This window comes from Anopheles arabiensis, chromosome X, assembly GCF_016920715.1.
Source record: "Anopheles arabiensis isolate DONGOLA chromosome X, AaraD3, whole genome shotgun sequence".
NCBI classification, from domain to species: Eukaryota; Metazoa; Arthropoda; class Insecta; order Diptera; family Culicidae; genus Anopheles; species Anopheles arabiensis.
In genome coordinates, this window is record NC_053519.1 from 1,566,624 (window position 1) to 1,593,410 (window position 26,787).

General features: G+C 50.5%; 2 protein-coding genes across 4 annotated transcripts in view; both read right to left on the reverse strand.

Moving 5' to 3' along the window:
- Positions 1–452: 452 nt before the first annotated feature.
- Positions 453–3,474, reverse strand: LOC120906618 (protein peste-like). Its single transcript, XM_040318417.1, has 3 exons — positions 3,072–3,474; positions 1,813–1,978; positions 453–1,717 (listed from the first exon to the last, which is right to left on the reverse strand). The coding sequence occupies exons 1-3, from the start codon at positions 3,180–3,182 to the stop codon at positions 480–482; spliced, it is 1,515 nt and encodes a 504-aa protein (XP_040174351.1). The 5' UTR covers positions 3,183–3,474; the 3' UTR covers positions 453–479.
- A 1,178-nt stretch (positions 3,475–4,652) lies between these two features.
- The window catches only part of LOC120906050 (protein sevenless), a 32,911-nt gene continuing 10,776 nt past the window's right edge, over positions 4,653–26,787 (reverse strand). Inside the window, exons 2-14 of one of the 3 annotated variants that reach the window (XM_040317450.1) lie at positions 21,760–21,822; positions 16,162–16,221; positions 15,728–16,072; positions 15,409–15,651; positions 10,844–14,975; positions 9,417–9,636; positions 8,642–9,348; positions 8,376–8,569; positions 8,208–8,315; positions 7,511–8,136; positions 7,281–7,426; positions 7,065–7,124; positions 4,653–6,501 (exon numbers count right to left, since the gene is read on the reverse strand). In XM_040317450.1, coding sequence (XP_040173384.1) covers positions 6,020–6,501; positions 7,065–7,124; positions 7,281–7,426; positions 7,511–8,136; positions 8,208–8,315; positions 8,376–8,569; positions 8,642–9,348; positions 9,417–9,636; positions 10,844–14,975; positions 15,409–15,651; positions 15,728–16,072; positions 16,162–16,221; positions 21,760–21,822 — 7,386 coding nt within the window. In that variant the 3' untranslated portion in view covers positions 4,653–6,019. The remainder of the gene's footprint in view (positions 6,502–7,064; positions 7,125–7,280; positions 7,427–7,510; positions 8,137–8,207; positions 8,316–8,375; positions 8,570–8,641; positions 9,349–9,416; positions 9,637–10,843; positions 14,976–15,408; positions 15,652–15,727; positions 16,073–16,161; positions 16,222–21,759; positions 21,823–26,787) is intronic. The other 2 variants (XM_040317451.1, XM_040317452.1) reach the window with 2 other exon arrangements.

Sequence of the window (26,787 nt, forward strand, 5' to 3'; positions counted from 1 at the left end):
ATGATTCGGGAGCTAGCTGTACAGTGACGCACACTCTGTACCTACCTGTTCATATACAATTGTAACTGCTCGAATTCATCTGCTGGAATTGCAAAAGCTCTTGTTGGCAGAAACTTCAAAGTTTTTGGTAAGATGGTAAGATGGTAACAGTAAGAGCTTTAGCCCTTTTCAAGGACTTTCTTCAGATGTGGAACATACAGTTGCATAACTCTTGTTGAGCATTTAGATTAGTTGGTTCGTTACAAAATTCGTTAAGAAGGTTACTAGTTATGATAGGGTCAAATGTACTTCAAAATTTAATATGGAAATATCCTTGTTGTAATATTCTTGCATGTATTCACCTTTTCATATGTACTACTTCTGTTGTATTTCTTTTCTCTTTGTATATTAAATTTAATATTTTTTAAATCTAAATTCCATCACATTCGAAACAAAACAACGCGACTGAAATATTTGCATAGTATATTGCTTTAAGTGTATTACTTTAATAAATTATGTTCACGCCCACCATCGCTCAACTGCATACCGATGATGCGGTATTGATCGTTATTAGTTTTGCTCGGCCGTTGCGCCTTCCAGCAGGCATACACTACCGCTATCAGAATGATCGTAAGGCCCGCGACGCAACCAGCCAGCGCTATCTGATGCCCTACGTCGAGTAGATGCAGCAACTGCCGAAGCTTTGCTGCCTTCAGCTCGCTCAATCGATAGTAGCGAGCAAAGCGAAACAGTGGTATGCGCAGCTCGGGAACGCTCTGAAACAGCGCAATATGCTCGTTTGGGCGCAGGAACGTGTGGTACGTTAGACCAAAGTTTGACTCGAGTACCGTTCCCGTGGTAGGTTCCAGCACATAGTACAACAGGTCACTGTCTGAAGCGAACGAAGGACTTTCATTGCTGGAAACGTGCGCTTGGTCCGATTCGTACAGTGGGAATCCGTTACACTCGTTCGTGTTCAGTATACCATATCTTCCCAGCCGGATGGACGTGTCCGGACAGCTCCGCATGATGCTCTCCGACATCTGGGCGGAGCGGAACGGACGTACTAACCGCACCGCGTACCGGAAACCCATAATGCCAGCCACGAGCTGTTCGCGATCAAACTCCAGCGTTAACCTGCGACAGAGCTCGGGCAGAACAATTGCAATAGCTTGGTCGCGTTCGATGCGAGAGGGAAAAAACTCTCCAGTAAGGTCGGCAAATCCGTCGCACGGATGAAACTCTCCGCGAGCCGCCGGTACTGCTGCAGCAGCGCCCCACGATCGTACCGTTCCGTACGTCGAGCGATCCTTCAGCCCGACGTCCAGACTGTAAACTTCGCTAGCACGTCGGGTAACGTTGAACGTGCGAAAGTAGGCAAGCCGTTCATCCTGACATGCCACACTGCGACGTTTGGTGGGGCAGACTAACTTGCGCAACGGTTCCATCATGGGTTCCCGATATCCGGTAAACAGCAGCTGTCCGATCGGTCTAGTCACGGTAACGGTCTGGCGGAAGTTGTGCAGCATGAAGGATAGCTCGCGTTGCACAGAGTAGTCCATGCTGTGGCCAAGCTGGGACGCTACCAGGGCGACGAAATTAACGCTGACGATGCGTTCCGCTTCGGTACCGTTGGTAGTTGTGCTGTGGGGGCCACTGGGCCGGAAGAAGGTTCGTTTGCGATATGACAGCGTACCGTTTGCTTGATGGTACTTGACGTCTACCACCTCGGCGACCTCTGTTTGTGGGCGAGCGGCGTACGGCGAATGGTAATTGAATTCTAATTAGTATCATTGGGTGCTTGGTTTACTAAGGCACTACATATACACACACCTTCATACTGATAAGGTCCGATCTCCTCAAAGCTAGCCGATGAAGCTTGATGCTCTAGAACCGCCTGCGCATTGCTCCAGTTGTACACGTAGAACTGCCAGCTTGGACGCTCCGTAGGACGACGCCATTCTTTGTACAACATGGACCCAGGTAGAAGTGATTTTTCCTTAGAAGTTGACCAAAAATACGAAAACAACAACAACAAAACAATTAACCTCATTAACGGGGAAAAGCTTACAAGACTAAGAATAAGGGCTTGATGATCACGCCACCAATGCGCATCCCCATATACGCCGAACCGTTTTTGTTTTGCCGGTTTGTTTTTTTCGCCGTGCACGTGCGGAGTCTATTAGAGCACGCCGTTGATACCGATACCGGAACAAAAACGAAATCACCTTACAACGGTTGACCCCACCGGGTGCCCCACAGGTGAGAACGGTTTTGCAAGAGGACTGTGACAACCGGGCGCCTATTAGCTGTGCATACACGATCATGTCAAGTTATTGTCGTCATCTCAATCAGGTTTGCGATAGAATTGCGCGGTAAACAACCGCACACGGCGTCCTTCTAGCTCGCCTGCCAGGGTTAGGTGGCAAGGGAATGTGGAATATATTAATAATAGAAGATACGCTACGGAAGTGACGACGATTCCGTAGATTAAAAGAACCAGCCGTCGGAGGCCTATTCCGTTAGTGAAAAGCACTGTGTGACACTTTTTCGATATTTGTAACGCATCTTTTGTGAATTCGGTATGAATTGCAACTGATAGATGATAGTAGATTCAATTTCTTATCTACGAATGGTGCTAATCATTGGTCACATTTGGCGATTATTATGCACTTGTGACAGATAAGATTCGCTAAGAACTCTCTTAGAACCCTTCTAGTGAAACGGTTCTTAGTTAATGGTATATTCTAACACTGAACTGAACTTCCTTCATAAGTTCTCAATGCTGGTCAAGATTCACATCTTAGAACTCGCCAAGTCAAAAAGATCTAAGTAAATTGTGTACTCAGGCACTGGGGCGTTAATTAATAACGTTGGCACTTCTTAATAACGTTGGTCAAGATACACGTCTTTGAACTCATCTACTCAAACGGTTCTAATTGTACCGCCTTTTCAAACACTGGCAGAGCATTACTTCTAATAGATGCACTACCCAACGTTGGTATACTTTGTTATCGTTACTGCTGCATATACAATAATTGTGAGTTTTAACAAATTTACGAATAACCACACACATAAACACTTGCACTTACCTCTGTCACCAGTATGTCGAAAATGTCCCTCCAAGCGAACAGAAATATCAATCCTGTTCCTACTTTTCCCAAACCCAATCCCACCACCAGATACCACCGACAGCAGCCCATCGCCCGGAATTGCCGGAAGGTACACTTTCCACTTGTCGAAGAAAGGATCGTTCGGCACGTTCGTGGTTGATTGGTGATAGCTGAGCCAATCGGAAGGATCGAGATCACCCACGGTTGACTGTCGCTTTTATCCGAGCTCGTGCCACTTCCGACCAACGAATCGCTGGCATGACATTCGCGAACGATACCTTAACTACAAATGATTCCGCTAGTGAAGAGTGCCAGCAAGCTAGCCAGCAGCCGCAACTACTTTCGATCTGATGGCGGGGCGGCTTAGGTAACGCGACTAGCGCCGATGCACTTTGCTGCAAGGCTGAGTAGCGTTATTTTTTTTTTTTCAGCCCCTTCCACTGCAGTTGAAACTTGTGGCGGCTTGTCATGTGCGTCGTGTGAAGTTGTCGCAAAATACCTGTGCCGTGACTTCGTTGACGGTAAACCATGTGAATGCCATTAGCGGTGTATGAAATGCATGTGGAAGACTTGGTTTGGCAAATGAAGAGTTTACACTTGGCAAATATTAAATAGTTAGGGCTCTAGGTATCATTTCAAAATCTAATTAAAAAAAGGAACTTAGAAGAAATGATAAAACAATGAACCACGTACATCGTTCATTAGAATCAATGCGAAATGTCTCCATGTTTCGAACTATTAGGTACGGAGAGGAAGAACTGCAGCTCACAATTCAATGTCCGGAAGCGCTGCCGAACGGAAGGTGCTTAAAGTCGTAAGCGATGTACAAACCTTGATCTAGTACGCTGGCGTTACAACGGTGTCAATGATTATCGACCTCTCGTGCTCTCACACGAATTCTCTCTCTCTCTCTCTCTCTCTCTTTCTCTCTTTCTCTTTCTTTCTCTCTCGCTCTCTCTCTCTCTGCTTCAATTGCATCTACAGCCATTGTATCAGCAGTACAAGATCCTGCAGACCTTGTCACAGTTCTCGTCAGCATAGCGCCCTTTCACTGGACCGCGCACTGGCACCAGAGGGGCTACCCGCCTCGCAGGCTGTGTGTGTCGGTAGCGTAAGTCTGTAGTGTGTAATTATTCATACGCTCTACCAATTCGCGTCCATTCATGCGCTCTTAGTGCGTGGTGCGCTGATGTCCAGCGGGAATTTGGTGTCTTATCAGGTTTCAGTCGTTTTTTGAGAGGGAGGAGGGGGGGAGGTGGGTAACGATTGGATTGTTTTAATGTGACGAATTATCTGCGTTTTCTTTCATTGTCGCATCTAATCTCGGACAAACCTCTAATTGTGACAGTTTACAAATACAACCGAGAAAGATGAAAGTAATCGAACGGAAGAAAAACAACACAAAAACCGATATTTCGCGCAACAAATCATCCGTACGCGGGCTCGATCGATTTCACAAGTTACGACACGTTATCAAAACCGGTACAGAAATAACTGATCTGACTTTATCAGCACTGGCACCATACAAAACAACATAAAAAACGACAGAGACGCACGCAATGAAACAGTTAATGTTAGCATTTATTTGACACAGGAACAGAAAAACAGTCAGTACTTCTTATTTTTTTTTTTACATTGGTTTTGGCGCATCCGGGCGTATGCCTGATTAGAGCCGCTTAATAGCTTGTCGGAAGACTTTCCGAGTTTGATGTGAATGAAACGATTTGCTTGCTTTTTACCGTTTAATCTTAAACAACCTTCATATATGCTCAGCAGCTGCTACCTTAAAACTAACAACCAAAGCTAGCGGTTTTGGTATAGGATGATTCACGTTGGGCGTGAATTATTTCCTATTTTTTGTTTTTTTCCTTCTTTTTTTGTTAAATAGTATCCCAACGTGAATTATTAGTTGCTCAATTACGGTTAATGTTTCATTCCCTTACAACAAATTGCTTAACGCCTAAGTATTTGCAGTATTTTACTCATCAAGCGCACTGAGAAGCAAAGCGTCACCGAAGGTCGACTTTTAAGACTTATAAGAAATAGGTTATGGTAATACAGGTAGTGTAAATATGAGTTCGACCATCTTGAATCGCAGAACGCATCTCGCTAGTAGGGTTTTGGGGACAGCTTCATTCGACATTGGGTTCGACTCTTGCTCGGTTTATAAATATTCGGTTCCTAAGATTGACTTCGCAAAGCCATCCCCCCCCCCCCCCCTTTGGAAACACTTATCGCGAGTGGTATCGTTTGTTGTGCTGGTATAATACTTGTGTTGTCATGTTGCAGTGTTTCATAAGAATGTTACTCTTAGAATGTTCGACAAGAACCGGTCGGTTGCTCAAGGAAGAACTTTAATTTCGTACCCCGTTAGGTTCTTTCTTGCATGTGTACAGTTGATATGCATAAACTCTATGATTAGTATTTACAAAGCACCCCTATGTTAAATCCTTGCCATCAAAAGTACACCTAACCGAGCTATACGACAGATCTGTCTAGCGTGTTATGTTACCGCTTGTTAGTAAAAAATTGTTTTGTTTTTTCGCGCAATTATTGAGCGTTTTGCTATACCGAGTAAGATGTTACACTACATACAGACGACCAGTTGCTGTTGGTTACTATCGCTCGGGTACTCTAAGCTATCTCTGAATTCTCTTATTGAGCTGGCACAGACACCATGTTCGCGAAGCGCTGTTTCTGGGCATTTACTGAATAACCATTTGGGCATTGTACTATAAAAAAGCCCGTAAAAAGACATTACATCGCACTGATTACCACACATTTGTTTGCAGCACCTATCGCACCGTTTGCAGCCTTACTTTTCGGGACTGTTTACAACTCTATGTAAAAACCAGTCGCCATATCACCTGCGCTGACGATCCGAACGGCAACCATCAACTGTTTGCTACTGTTCGGTCCGTCTCCGCTCAGCTTCTCGTTTGCCGTTCCTCCCGCTCGATAATACTACTGCTGGTGGTGGTGGCGGCGTTGGCGGCACACAGTGAAGGTGGTTCCACCGGTTGGGAGTCCCGGTTAGCACCCGTACTCGCACTGTCTGGCAGCAGCACCGATAGGTTCGGTAGGAGCACGGGCACACTTGCCTGACGCTGCGATGTCGTTTGGGGTGGATGGCTGGTGGTCGGTATCTCGGCAAACTGTATCTGGCCGCGGCTATCGGTGATCGGTATCTCGTACCCATTGTCGGTGGGCATTGGCGGTATCGGGCTGACCCGGTCGAGAGATGCGGCAAACCCGTCCGGCTGATCCATATCACCGCTGTCCTCGTACACCAGCTCCAGATATTTGGGCGTATTGGGACCGGGACATGCAGTGGCGCCGCTGCTGCCACTGCTGGAGGTTGGTGGAGTAGCGATCAGGCCAGCATCGCTACCACTGTACCTCAGCGACCCTGCAAACAGATGAGCAGATGTTTGTGAGGGAGCAGATCTTTAGGAAAGCAGCACAAAATACGCAGCACCTTGCACAAGCAGTTGAAAGCAAGCGTGTGAGGTTAGGGATGGACGGTAAAATATTGCAGTAAGTAAACTCCTGATCTGTTCCATACTGAAGAGTTTCAGTATCCGTTTACCTGAGACAGTTGGCACCCATTCTGTAACTCATTGGGATACGATGAAGATGTCATAGCAAAACTAGACAGCTTCAAGTTACGACGAGTTCAGAAGGTGTGCTAAGTTGTGTTTCAGAAAAAAAGAATACCTCACCAGAATGGAATCAAATTAGTGTAACGAAACTTCGAGAGGGTTTTGAAGGGTTCATTGTCTTGGAGGTACTAGAATCAAGGTCTGCCTAGTTTCAAGCAACGATCGGAAGCCATGATTGAAATTTCGATGAAACGATGACAATGACAACGAGCAGGCATGTTAATGACAGTTCAGTAGTGCTGGTAGGTGCTAGTGGATGGTTTTGGATGTGATTCGGGCGACATCGTGCCGAGGTGCAAAGGCTATCTACCTGACAGTGGTGACACCTGGCCACTTTCGGACACCAGGTAAGCCGGATTGGTAACGGCCTCTGCAACGAGATGAATGAGTTTGCTTGATTGCGGAGCAGTGCTCAAAGAAAGTGTAGTGTGCGCGCGCGCACGAAAGTGCGATAGTGCTCAAAGATAGGACGCGCGCGTTTGTGTGCGTGTGTGTGCGAAAGCATTTTTGTTACGTGCAGTCCTACCTTGCTGCAGCTTCGCCGGAAACGGTGCGATGATCTGCGTATCTTCGCTGGTATTTTCGCGCAGCGCTCTCAGCACCTCCAAACAGTAACGGAACGTCGGTCGCTCTTCCGGTGAAAATTTCCAGCAGTACTTCATCAGCTCGTACCTGTCGTGGTGGAAAACAGTGGTCGTGTATAATTTAGGTCTTTGCTTCTCCCCCCCCCCCCATTTCTCCGTTCAGCTAGCTTACATTTCGTTCGGGCACACCTTGGGCCGGTCGAGATGGCCACCCTCGCGCACGTGGTTTAGCACTTCGACGTTGTTTTTCGCCTGGTACGGCTGTTCGCCGAGCGTCATGATCTCCCACAGCAGCACCCCGAACGCCCAGATGTCGGACTGCGAGGTGAACACACCGTCCACCAGGCTCTCCGGCGACATCCAGCGCACCGGCAGCAAACCTTCGCCCTCCTTCCGGTAGTAGTCGTTCTTGTAGATGTCGCGCGCCAACCCAAAGTCGCCGATCTTTACCACCCGGTCGCGCGGATCCGTCGACGACACGAGACAGTTGCGGCAGGCGAGATCCCTATGCACAAAGTGCATCTCCTCCAGATACCGGCAGCCGGACGCCACGTCCTGGCACATCGAGATGAGGTCGAGCATCGTAAGGCGGGCGGCCTGACCGGGCAGGGAGCGGCTGCGCCGCAGATAGCTCAGCAGATCGCCACCCTGCATCAGCTCCATAATGATGAGCAGTGCGTCCGCTTCCAGGCAGACGCCCAGCAGGCGCGTAATGTGCTTATGCTTAAAGTTGCTCATCAGCTGCGCCTCCTGAAGGAACTCCTGCTTCTCGTGCAGTTTGGCACCCTTTTTAAGTGTCTGCAAAAATGATGAATTTAGAAATAGTGCACACGTATCGAGCAGCTGCGCCCCATCACCCTGTCACTTACCTTGATGGCTACTCGAGTTTCCGCCTCGCCATCAACACCCTTGACGACTCCCTCGTACACTTCGCCGAATGCTCCACTGCCCAGCAGCGACGAACTAGCCATGAAGATCTACGGAAATACAACGGATGAGTGTGATGTGTAGATGGTCTTGGACTTCCCTCTCCATACCTGATCGAGACGGATGCGGGGCAACAGAGCTATTTCCGAGCCTGTCATCGAGCCGGAGCTGTACAGAATGTTGGTAGTCTGCACGAAGTTACCGCGCCGTGGCAGGTCTCGCAAGTTAGCCAGCTCCACGTCTGACAGTCGCGCATTAGCCGGATCCATTTGGAAGTTCTTCATCTTGTCGGTTTGGCGAATTACTGCATGTAGACGAACAGACAACATTATAGCGGATATTTGCGTACACGTCTGGCACAGTACATCATACTTACAAAATATAACAATCAGAGCGACAACCACGACAATCGTGCCGAGCGTACTAACGAAGGTGGCAATGTAGATGATGGTGCGCTGCACGTACAGCTCGGGGCCGGTCGGTCGGCTTTCGTCACTGTACGGGCCCCAGCCGTACGAGTTCCGGGCCCGCACCCGGAACAGGTTCCTCTGGATCGCATGCCGCTCCGGGATAATCCAGTAGACGTCCGTGCCATTGTACACCTGGCTCCAGCGCTCGTCGTATGTTTCCAGCTCACCAACCGTGGCTGTCCCATTGCTACCCTCCGCGCCGGGCGCCAGCTCACCGGCTGCGGCGTCGTCCTCGGGCGACAGTACAAATCTAGCCGCCCGGTTCAGCTGGCTGACCAGCACCTCGAGCGCGTACTCCTCGATGATGGCACCATTATCCTTGGCCGCTTCCCAGCTCACCTTGTACACGTCCTGGCGCAGCTTGGTTACGATCGGGCGACCCGGGGCGGCCGGTTTGTCGGCCGCCGTTTCAAAGATGATGTCCCGCTCGCGTGGCCACACGTAAGGCTCGTCTCGATACGGATAGTGCAACAGCACTACAAACTGATACCGCGTCTTGGGCAGCAGCCCGTTCAGCTCGTAGTGGTAGTTGTACCAGTGTGTGCTCGGTCCCTGCGAGTCGTACATCGTCGTCCAGGTGCTCTGGCCAACGATCGCGTACTGAATCTTGTACCTGTATTGGGAAGCGAAAGGTCAATCAGTAACAGATCGGCAAAAGCCGGCAGCTCACAGATTACGCACTTCTGACAATTCACCGGCGGTATCCAGCGCAGCCGCAAGCCGGTTGAGTTGAGCGACAGCAGCTGTATGTCGCTTGGTTCGGGAAAGGTCTGTATCTGAAACTTGTCGCTGTCGCTGTAGGCGTGAAAGTTGGAGTACGCACGCACCCACACGATGTACGTTTGGTTCGGCTGCAGGCGCGTTATCTTCACCGTCATGGATGTATCGTCCATTTTGAAATCTGCCGACGAATCGATTGGAGGTTAATGTGCGTGCACAATCGAACCGTTGGTGTTTCTAAATGTTGTGTGTGCATTTTCGTGTGTGTGCACACTATTTTGAATGCAGTGTTTTATTACTATGGCAAACATTGTCTTTAACTGTCCTCGTTAGGCACTAGTGATGGGAAAAATGAAGATTTCGTCGGAATCGATTCCGGCTAGCTCCGAAATTTTATGGAATCGATTCCGGATAGTAGGTCCGGAATCAGTTTCTGGAATCGATTCCGGAACCAATTTCGGAATCGGCACCGGAACCAACTCCGCAATCGGCTCCGGAATTGGTTCCGGAATCGGCTCCGAAATTGGTTCAGGAATCGGCTCCGGAATTAGTTCCGGAATCGGAATCGGCTCCGGAATTGGTTCCGGAATCGGCTCCGAAATTGGTTCCGGAATCGGCTCCGGAATTAGTTCCGGAATCGGCTCCGGAATTAGTTCCGGAATCGGAATTGGATCCGGAATTGGTTCCGGAATCGGCTCCGGAATTGGTTCCGGAATCGGCTCCGGAATCGGAATTGGCTCCAGAATCAGAATTAGCTCCGGAATGGAGTCGGTTTCGGCATCTTCATAGGAATAGGCATTTGGGTCCAATGATGCTATGTGTTGATAGCGAAAAAGAATCAAATTTTACTTGTAAATGATCTATTCGCATGGAGATTCGCGGACTTATTTCGCTTCCCACACTTCTTATTTCAATTCAAACCATTCGATTTCTGGAGTCAAACCTGATTCCGTTTCCGGAGCAAATTGTGATTCCTAGAACGATTCCGATTCTGGAGACTATTCTGATTCCGGAGCGGATTCCGATCCTGGAATCGATTCCAGAGTCGACTCCGAAATCCGCTCCGGATTCAACTCCGGAATCGGCTCCAGATTCAACTCCGGAATCGGCTCCGGATTCAACTCCGGAATCTCCGGAATCGGCTCCGGAATCGACTCCGGAATCGGACTCGATTCCAGCATCAGAATCGGCTCCGGAATTGATTCCGAACACGGAATCGGAATCGAGTAGGTCCGATTCTGAGCTCCCACCACTATTAGGCACTGTTCGAGTATTTTCGAGTTCGAGCACCTACAAAAAACGCTGCTACTTTCGGATTCTGAGGATCCGAATTCGAACCCGATAGTACCGGCTGCCCATCAGCTAACCGGTACACCACCAACACATACCTGTAACAACCTGCTGCTGTCGGTTCTTATGTTCGTCGGGCTCTGCGCGCCAAATCTCGTACCAAACGTGATGGCTGTTCTTCTGGCGCGATGGTATCCAGCTTACGATTGCCTCGGTCGGGCTGACGGGCCACGCAGTAATGTCCTCCGGTCGGGACGGTGGACCGACGGCCGTCCGGAACACGACGGGCATGGAGCGCTTCGGCAGCTCGGTGATCGACGGTTCGCCCCCGACCAGCAGGCGCTGAGCGGTCGTCGCCGCCGCTAGGTAGTAGCTCGTGAGCACCACCCCGAACCGGTAGTTGGTGAACGGGCGCAGGTTCCCGATCGTGCGGCTGCTCTCGTACGAGTAGTCGATGTGCAGGTCGGCAGTCGCTTCGTCCTCCTGCTGGTACAGGATGCGGTAGCGTACGGCCGGTGGTCGGCGCTCACAGTCGGCGTGTCGTTCCGGTTCGGGCAGTCGCAGCGTGATCGAGCTCTCCGTGTTGTTGTACAGCTCGGGCAGGTATTGGATCTGTTGCACTACCGGCACGAGACAACGCTCTGGCGGGTAGGCTTGTCGGTGCTGCACTGGCAGCAGGGCAACGGCACCGGTCAGTGGGAACTGCTGGGTGGTAGCGTCGCTCGTTGGTGAGCCGTCCCGTGCACGCACCGACACCGTCCCATCGTCTGGACCGATCCAGTACAGGTAGCCCTCGTCCTGCACGATTCCACGCTGCCCATCCACGTCAAAGACGCCATCGTACTCGCCACACAGCCGTTGATTCCACTCGCTCTCGACGGCCTCCACACCGCAGTTGAACGGGGCCGGCTCACGGTCCGGTTCGTCCAGCGACACGATGTAACCGGCACGGGAGTACCGCGACACAGCCACCAACTCCGCCACACCAGGCCGCACCTGCAGCAGATCGATCACAGCCGGTTCCGCCGGCAGACTGACCATCCGATGCACCGGATCCGACCCGCCACTCTCGAACCGGTTCAGATCGTACGCATGCAGAGTGCTCCCGTTGCCGGACGGTGTCTGCGAGCGCACGTACACTGCCCGCGCCACCCAATCCACAGTGAGGGCCGTCGCACGCGACGGGACCTGGGCGATTTTGCGCTTCCCGTCTGCCTCGTCGTACATGAACAGCTCGCCGTTAAGGTTCACCCACAGCAGCTTGCGCTCGTGGCGCAGCTCGGCCAGCAGCAGGGCCGGCACGGCCGTCGCCACGATCGGTGTGCTCTCGCGCCGATCGAGATCCAGCAGCAGGATGTGATCCTGGGTCGCCACGTACAGCAGTGGCAGAGGGCGACCATCCGCCAGCCGTATCGAGCGCATCTCGCTCGGATCGCCACTGTGGTCGACGTTGCAGACGCGCACCTGCAGGTAGTAGGTCGTGTTCGGCTGCACCGCGCCCGGAATGAGCAGCTCCGTGTGTCCCGTTTGCACCTCCGCCCCATCCAGCACAGTGCGGCGCGCGTCGTCCTGTCCAGCCGACCAGCAGTCGACACGGTACGCCACGATCGGGCCGTTCGGTTCGACGGGCGGTGACCACCGGAACACAATGCCGGTGCTGAGCTCGTGCGTCCCGGGCAGGTAGTGATGCTGGATGTAGGCACGGGGCGCCACCGGTACCGACGGTTTGCCTGCGGGCGTGTGCCGCCGCACGGTCGAAAACCCGGACGACCGCCAGTACGTAAACGCGTGCACCGTAATGTCGATCGGAGTGTACGGCGGTATCGGCCACTGTTCGGCGCTCGCTGCTGAGCCGCCCTCGTTCTCGGGTTCGTCGCCTGCTCCACCACCGTAGACAAAGTACGGCACGGTGAGCTCCTGCACGATGTCGCGCGCGTCCGGCAGCTTCAGCGTCAGCTTGTAAAACACCCCGCTGTAGTTGACGTTCTCGACCGGCGTCCAGCTCACGTTGAACCGCCGCCAGTCGCCCGTCACCCGTATCGAGCTGGCGTTGACGCTGGCCGGCAGCACGTTGATGGAGGGCGTGGCCGGCATCGGATCGATCAGGGCCAGGGCGCGCGTCCCGTTCAGATGGTGGTTGCGAATGTAGGCCAGATTTTCGCCCCTCGCGTCCCCCACCACCACCTGGCTTTCCTTGAGCCAGAGCAACCGGTCGCTAAAGTGCACCAGCGAACCGAGCGGCTTTTGATCGGCGAGTGGCAGGGAGGGAAGCGATCCCGAACCGGAGGCGGATCGAGCGGCGTCCGTACCGGCCAGCGGTGCCCAGTAAAGATGGGAGTGCGAGTAACCCCGCACGATCCAGTACAGCCGCTCGCCGTCGTGGTCCAGCGTCAGGCCGATGATCTGCTTGTCGGTGAACCGCTTCTCGCTGAAGTACAGCACCCGGCTCTTGCCGTTCAGCCGGAACGCCTCCAGTATCAGGCCGGACGAGCAGTAGATGAAGCCGCGGTACGCATCGAACCGGATCTCGCGCACGTTCATCACGCTGTGGATCGGTTCGGGCTGCTCGCCCTGCAGCCCGGCCCGCACGATCAGCTGCTGGGCCGGGTTGGAGTAGTACAGCCGCTCGCCGATCCAGTCGATGGCCACGCACTCGACCGACTCGAGCTCGCGCACCTTCGCCCATTCGCCGCCGGGCACGGCCGGCTCGCGGTACAGCCGCAGGGTGGAGTTGCTCACCACGTACAGGGTGCGGGCGTGCCAGGCCAGGCTGGTGACGGCCGCACCGTCCAGGTCGGGCGAGCGCGGTATGAGCGTGGCCACGTGCTCGCCGATCACGTCGCTGCGCACGATGCCGTCCGTGCTGGCCCACACGAGATGGTGCCGGCTGGCGGGGCGCAGCGTCCGCACCCGGAACTCCCGGCTCCAGGGGCCGCGGCCTGCCGCGGTGAAGGCGGCCGCCCGCACGCTGTAGACGCGGTTCGGGAGGAGCCGGCCGGTCGTGTCGCAGGCGTAGCTCGTCCCGTTCACGGTCGCCACGTGCAGGACGCTGCCGAGCTGCTCGTCGCTCACCTCCACCCGGTAGCTCCAGGCCTGCCAGGCGCCGCGCCCCTTCACCCCGAGCAGGTACGGCACGTCCCAGGACACCTTCAGCTTGTCGGGGGACGCGAGCGCCTGCAGGTTGCGCGGCGGGTTCACCGGCACCGGGATGGGCTGCTCCGCCGTCAGGTTCACGCTGATGCTGAAGTACGTGTTGTTGGCCGCGATCGGGAACGCGTTGTGGTAGTAGCTGTCGTGCAGCCGGTGGTAATCCTCCGCGAACACCTCCGTCCCGTTCGTCCAGTAGAACAGGCCGTTGGCGCGGGCCAGCGATTTGACCCGCTCGAACCGTGGCTGCTGCGTGTTGTTCCGGATGTCCTCCAGCTTCTTCCCGTCCAGCGACACGGCCAGCACCGTGTTGAGGCCCTGGTCCGCCAGCAGCACCCGGAAGTTCGCGTGGTCGAGTGTGAACGCGCCCAAGCTGCGCCCACGCACCATCTGCAGCGGCCGGATCTCGTGCCGCACACCGTTCGAGATGTCGCCCAGATCGAGCCGGAACAGCCCACCGTCGGGTCCGGTCCCGCCCACCACCCAGAACAGGTACCCGTTGTACGGATCCACGGCAAAGTGGTCCGGACGCCGCTGCAGTCCCGCAATCGCCACCGTCAGGTGGCCCCCGTTGAAGTCGCAGTACGCAATCTGCCACAGCTTGGTCGGTCGGGCCTGTCCCAGCACGTACAGATGCTCGTTCAGCCAGTCGATCGAGAGCAGCGTCGGACGGAAGTTGTTGGCCGCACCGGGCGCTAGTATGACGACGCGAAACTTCTCCGCCCCCGGCCAGTAAGGGGCCCGGTAGATGTACCCGGCATCGTCCGACACGAACAGCAGCCCGCGCCGGATGTGCGTGGCCGTGCCGCGTATCTTGTGGTCGGCGCTAGCGTACACGCTCGTCGGCGGGTCGGAGAACAGCGTGAGCGAACTCTGCGCCAGGATGGAGCGTTCCGCGCCGAGGATGAAGGTCGGCTGCAGCGCCTCCTCGTGGCCGGTCGGTTTCGGGGGGGTGGCAACGAGCGCCACCGAGGCCGGTCCCTCGCCGGCCGGGTTGCTCATCGCGACCGACACCGAATAGTTGCGCTCGGGCTCCAGCTTCTCGAACATGTAATGGCGGGACGTGTTCGATTCGGGAATTTCCTGCCGAGGTGCCGAGAACAGAAAGCATTAGTGATTGTCGCTTGGGAAGGGGGAGGAAGCGATGAACGAAAGCATACAAAACGAAACAAACAAACAAACGAGAAACTCATGCAAGCGGCACAAACACTTAGATGCGTTAGTATAGACACTGTGAAGAAGGTTAGGTGTGTCAGATGCGTAGGTGATAGATCAAGAAAAGCACACAGTACGGGAAAGAAGGCAGAGTGGGTCGTGCGAGTAGTATCTCCAAACTCCAAAGCCAAACTCCAAAGCCAAACCAACTTCAGGAACGTAAGAGTAGCGACAGAAGCAGTAGCATAAAAAGCCTTCGGAGGCATTATAAAGAAGTCCCCAATCCCTGGAAATTCCCCCGAACTAAACACTCGAAATGCTCAGAATGTAAAGAATAATAGTGCCTGAAACCGGGCAGCACCTTGAGCGCACTGTAGCCTATCGGATGAAGGTCTTTGATTTGCAGCACGTATGACAGTACGGGGCCGTTGGGAAACGGTCCCGGCTCCCACGAGATGGATATGCGCGAATGGTCGACGGCAACGGCCCGCACGATGGTGGGCTCCGAAGTTGGAACCCCGGACGGCAACGTGCTGATGATGACACTCTGCTCGGACGTCAGTACCTGGTCGTGGTGGGGCGATAGTAGCAGTGCTACGCGGAACTGTGGAAAACCGGAAAATAGCAAGAATCTGTTACGGCAAACGTTACGGAAAGAGGCGGTAACGTCAACACCTTACCCGGTACTTGGTGTAGGGCTGCAGGTTGTCGACGCGCACGGTCGAGCTGTCGCCCATGCTCTGGTTGCGGTAGTACTTCCAGTCGCCGGCCACCTCCTCGTACCGCCACTGGACGAGGTAGCTGCGGGGCCCCCGGTTGCGGTGCCGGGCCAGCCGCACCAACCGCTCCGGCACCTCCCACTCCAGCGCGAGTGCTGTCGCGGTCAGGCTATCCGCCACGAGGGCCGGCGCATGAGGCGTCCCGATCTCGGCCTTCAGCCACCGAAAGTACCGACTCAGCCCATCGTTGCAGCCCGCAATGCAAGACCATTCGCGGGCCTCCAGCAGCTCCTGGTCGCTGACGTTCTGATGGGGACCGCAAACAGAGATCATTCGATGTTAGTGGGTGAGTGGGTGAGGAGCTACCGAAACATACAGGCCGCTCGAATACTTACACACGCATGCTGGCAGCTCGACTCTAAGGCAAGCTCCCACTGCCGGCAGCCCGTCGTACACTGGAAGACGAAGAAACGGAACATCGGAGAAGCGGTAACGTGAGGCGGAAGAGCGAAGAGGGGATGGCGTTGGAACGTGCCAGTAGCGGTGGAGTTGGAGGGGTTTGGCTGAGGTTACAATCAGCCCGCCACCGTTAATAGATTTAATGGCCCAACAGGCACTTGCTTGCTTGAACCCTGGCCCATCTACTACCATCCGTCCCCTGGTGCGGCCCGCCTTAATTCGACCCGGAAAGCGCGGGCGGACCAGCACGGGTCTTGCGTTGTTGAATTTGTCCACCTTTTTGATTTGATACTGGGAGAGGGACGAAAGAGAGAAGCTGATCCTCTCTCTCTCTCTCTCTCTGCTTTCTAGCCAGCGGTAGCGCGTGTGATGCGCAAGGCCGCATCTTTTGCCCGCTGTACAAAAATCCGGTTGGGATTTTTATTCCCGTAGAAAGCGGGGGGCCGACTTCGGGATGACGTTAAGTAAGATTAGGGTGGAGGGAGCAGTGTGAAGAGTATTTCGTTTCGAAATTGATATTGTTGGGTCACGAAATGTTCTTAAAACCATATCTTCGATATTCGCCATATCAAAGAACCTGTATCATGAACGCTTTATGATGCGAGTCTTCAGCAGTAACGGCCAGGTCCTACTGCTCTTGAAGTTGCTATTTCAATGAAGTCCTTGTTCTCGTAGGACTTCTTCCTGAATGTGACGTTCATATCGTGTATTTGTGCTGGCTCTTTATACTTCCTTGCCAAGATACTCTGAATTCGTTTGAAGATGATTCTTCAAAAGAGCATAGAGACAAGTTCAGGAGTTGAAAAAATTCCGTGGTCACTGTTATTTTTTGTAATATCATATCACTGATGCTTGATTTAGTGAATCGTAAGAAAACAACATATTTGATGACACATTTCTCTATAACTTCCCAATTCAAAAACATTGAAAACAGTTTCCAGAGCAATTACCGGTAATCAAAAAGCATAATTGCTTTTATTTCGCATAACCGATCGCTACATTATCAACATTCCTAGAGATTCTCGAAATTTTCTCAATTTCGATTTTTCGCTTAGTCTTCAGACGTTGTGAACGTTCACCATTCATAGTGAAAAGACAAAATTCATGTTGCAAAACAATTCATGTTTAAGAGACTACCTCGTAGGTAAATGTATATGACTGTATACAAATAAAGATCTTTACTACTTTTATGTATTGTGCATTTCTTTTGTCGGGATCTTTGCCTTTTAAGTTTTGCACATATATTCCTGGATATATTATTTACGTAAATCAAATTTAATTTACTTTTAATCATCAAAGAGCACATTTCGCACGTCTGCCTCCTAAAAAAGAGTGAAGACTCATTTTTTTTCTGTTCAAAACAATCATCCGATCGGGAGAACTTGCTTTACAGAGGGGAAGAGGGCACGCAAGGGGATAAACAAAAATGATTAAAAGAACGGATCTGCTTCCTCTAATTAAAGATTTCTTCCAGCTGATAGGGCCGCTCGGGAGCGGTCATCAACGAAAATGATACTGTGCCCAGCAGTGCCCCTCGGCTTTTCGACAAGATTCGTTCGCTTAGGATCCTACCGTACCGGGACCGGACACGTCTTCCCGAGGCGGGCGATCTTTGACCCACCTCGCGAGGAACTGAACTTGCCTCGTCGGCGGCGAGATTTTCAACCCATTGGCCGGTTTGCTGTTCTCGTGCCGCCAAGGCAGCGTCCGGTTGTCCGCGAAGGTTTTGACCATTGAGAAGAGTGATAGAAGGAAAGAGTGAGATAGAGTTCATATAGGCACAACGCGAAAGAGAGAGAGAGATAGATAAATAGAGAAAGAAAAAAAGAGAGAGAGAGATAGAGAGAAGAGAGAGAGAGATCGGCTCTGGCACAATCTACTATCTGCTGTTATGATACATGCGTGCGCAATGCTGGCTGTTTAATGTTCACTCATAATGCACGCCTTTAATAAAGGCAATTATTGTAAAACGTTACAAAAAAAAACACGCACGCACGCAGGCACACATTTTATTCTCTCGCTTCCCTTCTACTTATCTTCCTTCCGTTTGCTATTAACCATTTGAAAGGTCGGGATTGAGACTTGAAAGAAGCGAGATTAGTACCGCCAATAAAATCGAAACTGTAGGAAAAAAAAACACACACACACAAACTCCCTTACGAATACACCGCGTACACACCATAGCCGTCACCAGCACGGCGCGAACGCATAATAAGTGCGAAAATATATGTACGAAACAATCGCAGGAAGTGCATCGTTAGCACAAAGGGGGAGGAACATAAGAGTGCGCACCCGCTAGATGGCGGGCGTAAAGTGGCCGGGAATCCAGGCAAAGTTTTCAATTGATTTGTGTGCGTGTGTGTGTGTGTAGCATTGTCCGATCGAGGTGGCTGAGTGAAAGCGCACCGTAAGTAGATGCATAGGTACCGAGGGCCCAATCTTGAAAAAAGCACTATTGGAGGATTTATGCGTTCCCCCCGGAGTCGTAGAAAAAAAGGATAGTGATATACAATGGCTTAGCAAGGCTTAGTCAAAGTCTCAAGCAACGGATGAGATAAGCCGTGATCGTGAAAACGTTCCTCCAGCCGTGCACCACGTGGGAAGCAACTACTTCGCAACCTCTGAGTATGTTGCGTCGTGTGATATCGATATTCCCCTAATCGACCACATGTTCTTTATGTACTATGCAGGGCTTGCATAGGTGGTGTGTTATTATTACCGCAAAAAAAAAAACGGTTACTTCAAATGTTTGAAAATGATTCTACAAATTCAACACAGGTCGATAATCGTGGCAGTGATTGAGCTGGTTCCGACATGAACTAAAATTGATGTTTATGTGGCTATCTTGTGTCCGATGGGATGTTGTTGACCAACCCTACAGTATTGGATTGTTATTTGTGTCTTACAAACACATATTGACAAACAGAGCTAAAACCGCCCCGACGAGGCCCCGGACACTGTCAAAGGGTCAAACTCAATGGCGGAGCATCTGTCAAGCTTTCGACGGTGGCGGCTTCCAGCCCCCTCTCCAAACAGATGTGCCGTAGTGATGGGTGCTGTGGGAACCAACCCGCTTAAACCACAATATAGATAAACTGCTGTAGATCAAGATACGGTAGTAGCACGGCCGATCGCACGGCACGTCAGCTACGGGGAACGTTACCGTGAACGGTGTCTTTGAAATGGATGAAGCTATTGACGCGTCATGAACCTTATCAAATAGTACCAGCTTCTGGATCTTCTGGAAAGATATCACAGGGTGTCGGAATTCTGGCGGCTATTTAAACCACTTTGGTTGAGGAAACCCATCAATCGCACGACTGCGAAGAAGTTGTTATGGTTGCTAAACCATCCTTAATACTTCCCGCCGAATCAGCACCACAGTTGCGAACGTGAAATATTGCCACCAAAAAAAAAAACCTTCGCTTATTTCAAACAGCCATGGAATGTGAAGTTGCGTGTGTTGGTGGTTTTAGATGACTTGAATTCTAACAACCCCACTGCGAGAACTGTCCACAGCTGGGGCTCTGGCTGGAGCCATCGAAACCAATAAGCCCTATTCTTCAACTGCAAACCAAGTCTAGTGCTGGCGGCATCATCTGTCCGGCACGTGGTTTGAGGAAGGCCGACATAAAAAAAAAAAAGCAGAAGTGTGTTGGAAGCTGTGGATTCCCCGTCCTGCCCTTTCCATTATGCTCAGCTGATGGCGATGGTCCGCGGTGACACATTACATCACTGCGACGTCGTTGTTGAAGGGGCTGCGTATCTGCGTAGAGAAGAATAAGTTCGATCTCGCTCAAATGTAACACACAGCAAATTAGACATGCTAACAAATAATCGTACCAGATGGGTGTTATTGGGTACCCTCGGTGCCGCACCGCAATGGTTTCGGTGCGGTTCAAAATTTTCGTTTACAAAGGAAAACATTCGTGCGCCGTGCATGTTCTACCGGATATGAGACATCTATTTCTATTCGGCTTTCAAGTGTAGATTTGCTCCACTTTACACGTGTCAGCATCATAAAACATTCATTGCCTCGGTGCAGCTTAGGCAGCTCGCTCAGGAAGAAAGGCTTGTTTACTGGCAGGGTGGAAAAACATTCCAAGACATCATGCCTGCCCGTTGATGTCATCCTGATGAAGTGGTGTCCAATATCTATATTTGTGTATCAAAACAGAGCAGTGAATGCTTCCGAGAGCATTCGGACCACACTTTGCCAGGATCGTTGGTGGTATTATTTACACACGAAAAATATGCATATAAAATAAACAGGGCAGCAGCAGCTTCGGTTCACGCCTTGCAGGCGACGATAATTGAGCGTAATTAAAAAGCCATCAAAGATTACGAGCGCTCAGCGCGGCGATAAACAAACCGCCAAGCGTGTGCATCGCTCATGTGACTGCAGTTTTCATTCCTTTTTTTTTTTGACTTTATTCGGACGAATGCATCATCCAAATGCGATGATATCTACCGCGGAGATATTCTAATGCACTTGGTGGTCCCATCGTTCGACCGCACAGTTGGTTGCAGCAGGGCCAGCACGGATTTAGTTTTACGAGCATCCCGTGGTTTGTTTGTACAAAGGCAGGATATTGCAGGAAATATGTACCATTTGCTAATTGCCCACAAATAAACCCAAACATTTGCCGCAACGATCATGTGATCACGTTATTATTATTTATTCTCGAGACGCAATAAACACAATTCGAAGTGCTAAGAAAAGAAGTTTTTTCCATCCAGCGTATGGTTGCTGGTCTCGAGGATCCGATGACACAGAGAGTGAGACAATTGCAGCTGGGAGTTCTTTGTTCGAGCCAATTGCTACAGAACACTGTGGGATATGTTAGAAATTCGAAGTAAGTTCTTCTTGTCCTGCGATCAAAATTTCATCCATTTTCAACTATAGTCGGAGAATAAGATTCAAGATTATTTCCTGTTGGAATCAGTTATCATGATAAAGCGTTTGCAATAAATTATTTAGATAAGCAGCTGATTCACATACATCTAAGACACAAAAACGTTACACAACATCGAAAGCAAGCTGCTCATTTCGCTACAGTAAACCATTAATGTTCCATTCATGCATCCGCACGCAGTTGAGCGGGCCCAACTAGTGCCCACAACATGTTCCCGCGCTCAGAATTGCAGAACACATGAATTCCGCTCCTCTGCTTTCGCCAGCAATGCGGAACCATGCTTGACTTCTCGGGGCTAGCGCTAGAAAGGGTTAGTGCGCAACCGGTGTGACGAGCAGATTTCATGACGAGCTTTTGTCCTCTTTACTGAGGGTTGTTTTTTTTTCGATGGGGCTTAACATGGGGCCCAGTTGACTGCAGGTCAGGTTGCATCTGTTCAGTTTTACCTTTACATTAGGCAATCCTGCCACAATTTCCCCTCCAATCGCGCGCTCCTCCGCGCACACCGGTTGAAGTGAGATGAGTTATGAGGAAGGACACAACGTACAACACGAGCGAACATTGAGCGTACACGAAGGGTGCCCGATGGAGTTCCAGGGACACCTGTTGTCTACTTACCTGTTTGATGTAGCAATCATTACCGCAGCTGGCATCGATATGCTCGGTGAAGCTCGTTTGATTCTGGTCGTGATCGTCAAGCGATTCGCAATGCCGAGGACATGAAATGAAAGAATTAGCAAAGGATTAGAGCAGCGATGTCAAACTCATTTGACTAAGCGGGCCAAAATGCTTCTTAAAATAGTAGCAACGGGCCGTAATCTAGTTATATTATAAATAGTAAACGTTACAAGGTTTCATCAGAATGAATGGTCTGACACATAGTAGAAACATCTGCAAAGTTGAACATCTCTTCAAATTTCAGGTGTTCGGAATTGACGAGCTCTGAATTAGAGCGAGGCAAACTTTCTGGTTTGTGATATGCGCGATTATGAATAGTTGTACAAAGATGCTTGTATGATTTTTAGACACTCAAGGTACAGAAACATGACGTCTTGCAAGGGCAAAGACGCTGCCTCGTGCAACGGTCGTAAAAAACAAAAGGGGCGAACCGTTCAACAAACATGCTGACGATAATCGCGCTTCTCAAGTTGCGGGTAACAGCATCCATTGGTCGGATTCGCTCCAGCCAGATTGTTTAGCGTAAGAAACAGCACTCAAAGGATTGTTTACAAACAACCGATCTTCCGTCATGCACTTGCGTGTGCATATGCCTGGAGTACGTCCGGCTAACCATCGGGACATCGGTAATAAAATTCTGGTTTGTGTTCGTCGCCTTGCGCCACTGAAGTGTGTCGCCCTATGGTCCCTTATTTGGGCGCGCGTCTTGTTTACGCAACCGGACAAGTGCCTCAAGTGTTTCAGTGGCTGTATGTCTATGTGGTGGACCTTAGAAATGGGTTCAACCGTTTGGAACTCTCCCGCTGTGTTGGGACAGGACCATGGCGCCTCGGTTAGAAATTTGTGATTGCCCGTAACGGTCAGGTAGATTGTCTGTCCTTTTGACTCTAACTGGGTTTCCAATTATGTGCACAATGTTTTAGAACTTACCATACAGTGTTTGAAAGATTATAAAAAATAGAACAGATGATGTTCGATTCCGATGCATTAGGCGCATGACATTAAATCTTGAAAGGCAAAAATAAATATTTAATCTTTGAAGTCTCTCTTACAGTTATAACGATATTCGGAGATACGTGGAGCATGCAAGCACCATTACAACTCTGTGGACGACTGATTAGTAAAAATATCTCCAAACCTAAAGTACAGCATTGTCGTACTAGCGTTAGGAATGGTCTCAGCCACAATTGCTGCTAAAAGTACGCTCTATTTTTCTCTCTCTCTCTCTCTCTCGTGATCATATGCCACAAGCGTCCAAGCAAATGCGTTAACAAATTGAGGAAAAAAAGGTCAACTTTCGCTTGGTAACGAATGCTGGTGGCGTTTACTGCACTTGCAAGTTGCGTCCACATTCATTAGAGCACCGGAAATGTGCCGGCTTCCGGAGGTGCAGTTCCTCCACGTCCTCTCTCGGGCTGCACTTGCCATCGTTTCATTATTACCTCTTCATTCAGTGTTTTTTTTTTTGTTTGTAACTTTCCTACCCTGCTCCCTTATACCGTAATGCTGCCCCTGGTCATCTTAGGGGCCCAGGCCACACATCATTAATACAAATTGAGGAAAATCGCCCTTTGCAACATCGAGTAACGCAGCGAGAGAGACAGAGAGACAGAGAGAGAGAGAGAGAGAGAGAGAGAGAGAATGAGACAATCGAGAACAGTGGGAGGCTTCTAAAGATCACCCATGCAACTCTTCTGTGTTGTTCCCTTGCGTTTTGATCCTTAAAACCTCATGACCGAACGGTGAAACATGATCTGATCAGTGTTACAAACCCAACAACAAAAACAAGCCATATTCAAACCCAACCGCTTGACCGTACCCAACAGCCGTTTGAATCTTTGTCAAGCGTTTGCTTTAGTTTGCTACGAGGGAAAATAACAACACAAAAGCAAAACCACACAACATTCCAAAAGGGATCAGACCAAAAACGAGAAAATAGATGAACCTAATGCACCTAAAAATCATGTTATGATCAGATCAGAGGGGGTGAGGAGGTACTGGCAGAAGAATCGTGAAACAAAAACAATGGAAACACAAAAAAAGTCAACTATCAACCGAGAAAGGCTTCACACAGACTACGTACAAGGGACGAGATTATGTTCGTATAGTCTTTCGAGGATACCTCCCACCACGCCCCACCCCCTTCTTCCCCCCTCTCAGCGTCCCTTTTGCTGCCCTGTGACTGTATCTCGCGTCCTGGGCTTAATTTATTATGATTGGCCGAGCGGCCAATTCGTCCCAATTCCGGCAACGCGGTCGGCATTAGGGCTTCGTTCCTGATTTACGTTCCGCGGTGCCGGTCAGCCAGGGAGCTCCCCGGAAGCCGGAAACAAACACGCAGAGAGAGAGAGAGAGAGAGAGAGAGAGTGAGAGAGTGAGAGAGAAACCTTGGAAGTGACAGTTATAAAATGGAAAAAGTGTGTTTTAATTTGATACATGACAAAAAACACATTTATATACCAAGTGTGTTAAAAAAGGTCAAGACATCGTATATAGTTCTATCAGTGTAAAGATTTCAAATTGCTGATCATGGTAAAAAGTAATATAAATTAAAAAATTAACAACTATTCAGCACCTCGAACCCGAAACGGGTCATAACAAAAAAAAAACTCACACAGTTAAGTGTAAAATTTAATTTAATAAAACAAGAACAAAGAGGAAGCTAACAAAACACATCCAAACAATGAAAACACAACGTAATTAGAGTGGACACTGGAGATGGGAAGACCAAAAACACAGCACAAAACACTAGCAAAAAAAACAGGGGGAGAACCGTACACAAAAAACAGTCGGAAAGGGGAAAAGCTTTCCGGCGGTCGAGCAGTGTGCGGTATGCATTTGTGGCGATCTGTCTCTGTTGCACTTTCTCGTTCTTTGTCTTGTCCCGCTCTTGCGCCCTCCTCAACCGTGCATAAGCGGCCGGATTGACGCGCGGCGAGTTGGCGTTTGCTGGAGAGCGCGCCCATGCGTTATAAATTCTAATTGAGCCCCTAAACTAAACCTTCCGGTCTCAGTGGGGGTGTGTGTGTGGGGGGGGGGGAGGAGGGTACTATATTCTGGGGTCCACCACTGTCAACTTCAGATGTTGCTCTCTCTCTCTCTCTTTCGTTTGCGTATGCGTACCAACAAAACAAATCGAAACTGCAACAACGTAGCGAAGGTAGTCTTGTGCGAAAAGTTACCAAATTCAGCTGGAATTCCCAACCAATTCTTGCCGGATCATCCCGACAAGCTGTCAAGTTTGTCAGTCGGTGGCCCCAGTCAAGAGAGTAAGTAACAAAAACTAAGCAGCACGTCATAAGCATCACCACTTACAACACTCGGGCATGCCGCTGGGTCTGTGGTCTGGTTGGTTGCTGCTGACCTGGTATTTAGAAATAGCGAAGAATGCGCCCACAATTCCTCCGGCAATCTGTTGTCATTTGGCTGCGGATAGACAGCTCGCGATAGCATCCCGCCCATTGCATAGTGCGAATTTTTCGCAAATTATTATTGTTCGGGTTCGGCTTCGCCTCGCCGGGTTTTCTTCCCCGATCCATTCTTTTGCGGCATGCCGGCGGTGACATTTTTGCGCCCCAAACTGTGACTCTTGCGTCACTTGCAGTGAACTAGCAGCAGCGGGTCAAACGGAAGCAAGAACAGTGGGAGCAAAGAGTGTGAAAAATAAATGTGGCCAACACACAACACTTTCCGACACAGTTTATGCATTTTTACACCCCTTTTGCGCATTTTTTGCCCTTCCCACCGCCCTTCCCGTTTGCCCATTTAACGCGCCTTTCTAACGAAGGGGGGGGGGGAATTTGTCACTGATGCTGATTGTTTCTCTCCGTTCTATTGTACTTGTTCTTCGCCGGTGCCAGGGAAGTTCCTCCTAGGGAAGATGGAAGGAAGAAAGATCTGCCAGAAATGTGCAACCATTCCCGGCCCAACCTGCCCAACCGCTCCACCGAACCCGCAAGATATGGCCCATTATTTATAGATTAAATTAGACAAAACGCGTTAAAAAAGAAACGCACGTAAAAACCCGTAAGATGGTGTGCAGTAACCACCCGTCCCCCTTCTGAAAAAAAAGATAACATGTCGGCAGGGGGCAGGGGCCAGTGTGGGCACAAAATAAAAAGAAGAAGAAAAAAAACCCCGTGATGCGATGGTTCCTTCACCTTCCCGGTCAGTGTATTTAATAAGCAACGGCCAGCCACGCCACGCGGTAGGAAATATTTGCAAACATTTTTGCCCCGTGTCGATTTTGTCGCTCTCGACAACGCCGCCGATGATCTTTCTGAAGAATGGGGAGTCTCTGAAGCTGGTTCAGTATAGTTTGGCGACCCAAGTCATTGGCTTCCAATCACCCCCGCGCTGTCTCGATGGCACTCCTAATTGTATTGTCGATCAGAAGCGCTGAGGTATTGTGGTTTCAGGGGTTGGGGTTGGAGATGAAAAATGAAATAGGACCTGCTAGGAAATAAAACTTTCACACACACACACACACACCGAGTGGTTGCGCTGGGGTGCTTATTTTTAGCGACCTTTACTTGATTGCAAGCGGATTCCGAACCGTTACCATGACTTGTATGGATGAAGGCGAGAGAGAGAGAGAAAAAGAGAGAGATGATGAGATAACGTCCAAGGATGAACCCAATAAATTTGTAATGTATATCTTGGAACCTGGGAGGACGTGCTTTAATACTCCTGGGAAATCATCGAAACAGGTAGCACACACACACACACACACTGTCCGATACCTAAATCCGGTTTTGCGGTTAGAAAGCGTTCAACCACCAAGTGGTGGTATCGATGGCGACGCAGTTCGCTCATGATCGAAACTTCGTTAGGATCGAGATCCAGAAGAATACACAGACAAACACCAACTCTGTCCTGAAAATGCAACATAACCTCCAGCATTTTAGCTAGCGAGCCTAGACGGAGTTGGACCATCTGTCTCAATGGTATTAATTCATATCAAACGGG

Excerpts from the sequence above, each read along its gene's own strand:
- LOC120906618 (XM_040318417.1), bottom strand. The coding sequence starts at position 3,182 with ATGGGCTGCTGTCGGTGGTATCTGGTGGTGGGATTGGGTTTGGGAAAA. Across the intron at positions 1,979-3,071 it reads TCGACATACTGGTGACAGAG|GAAAAATCACTTCTACCTGG; the intron begins GTAAGTGCAAGT and ends TCAACTTCTAAG. Across the intron at positions 1,718-1,812 it reads CGGACCTTATCAGTATGAAG|AGGTCGCCGAGGTGGTAGAC; the intron begins GTGTGTGTATAT and ends GCCCACAAACAG.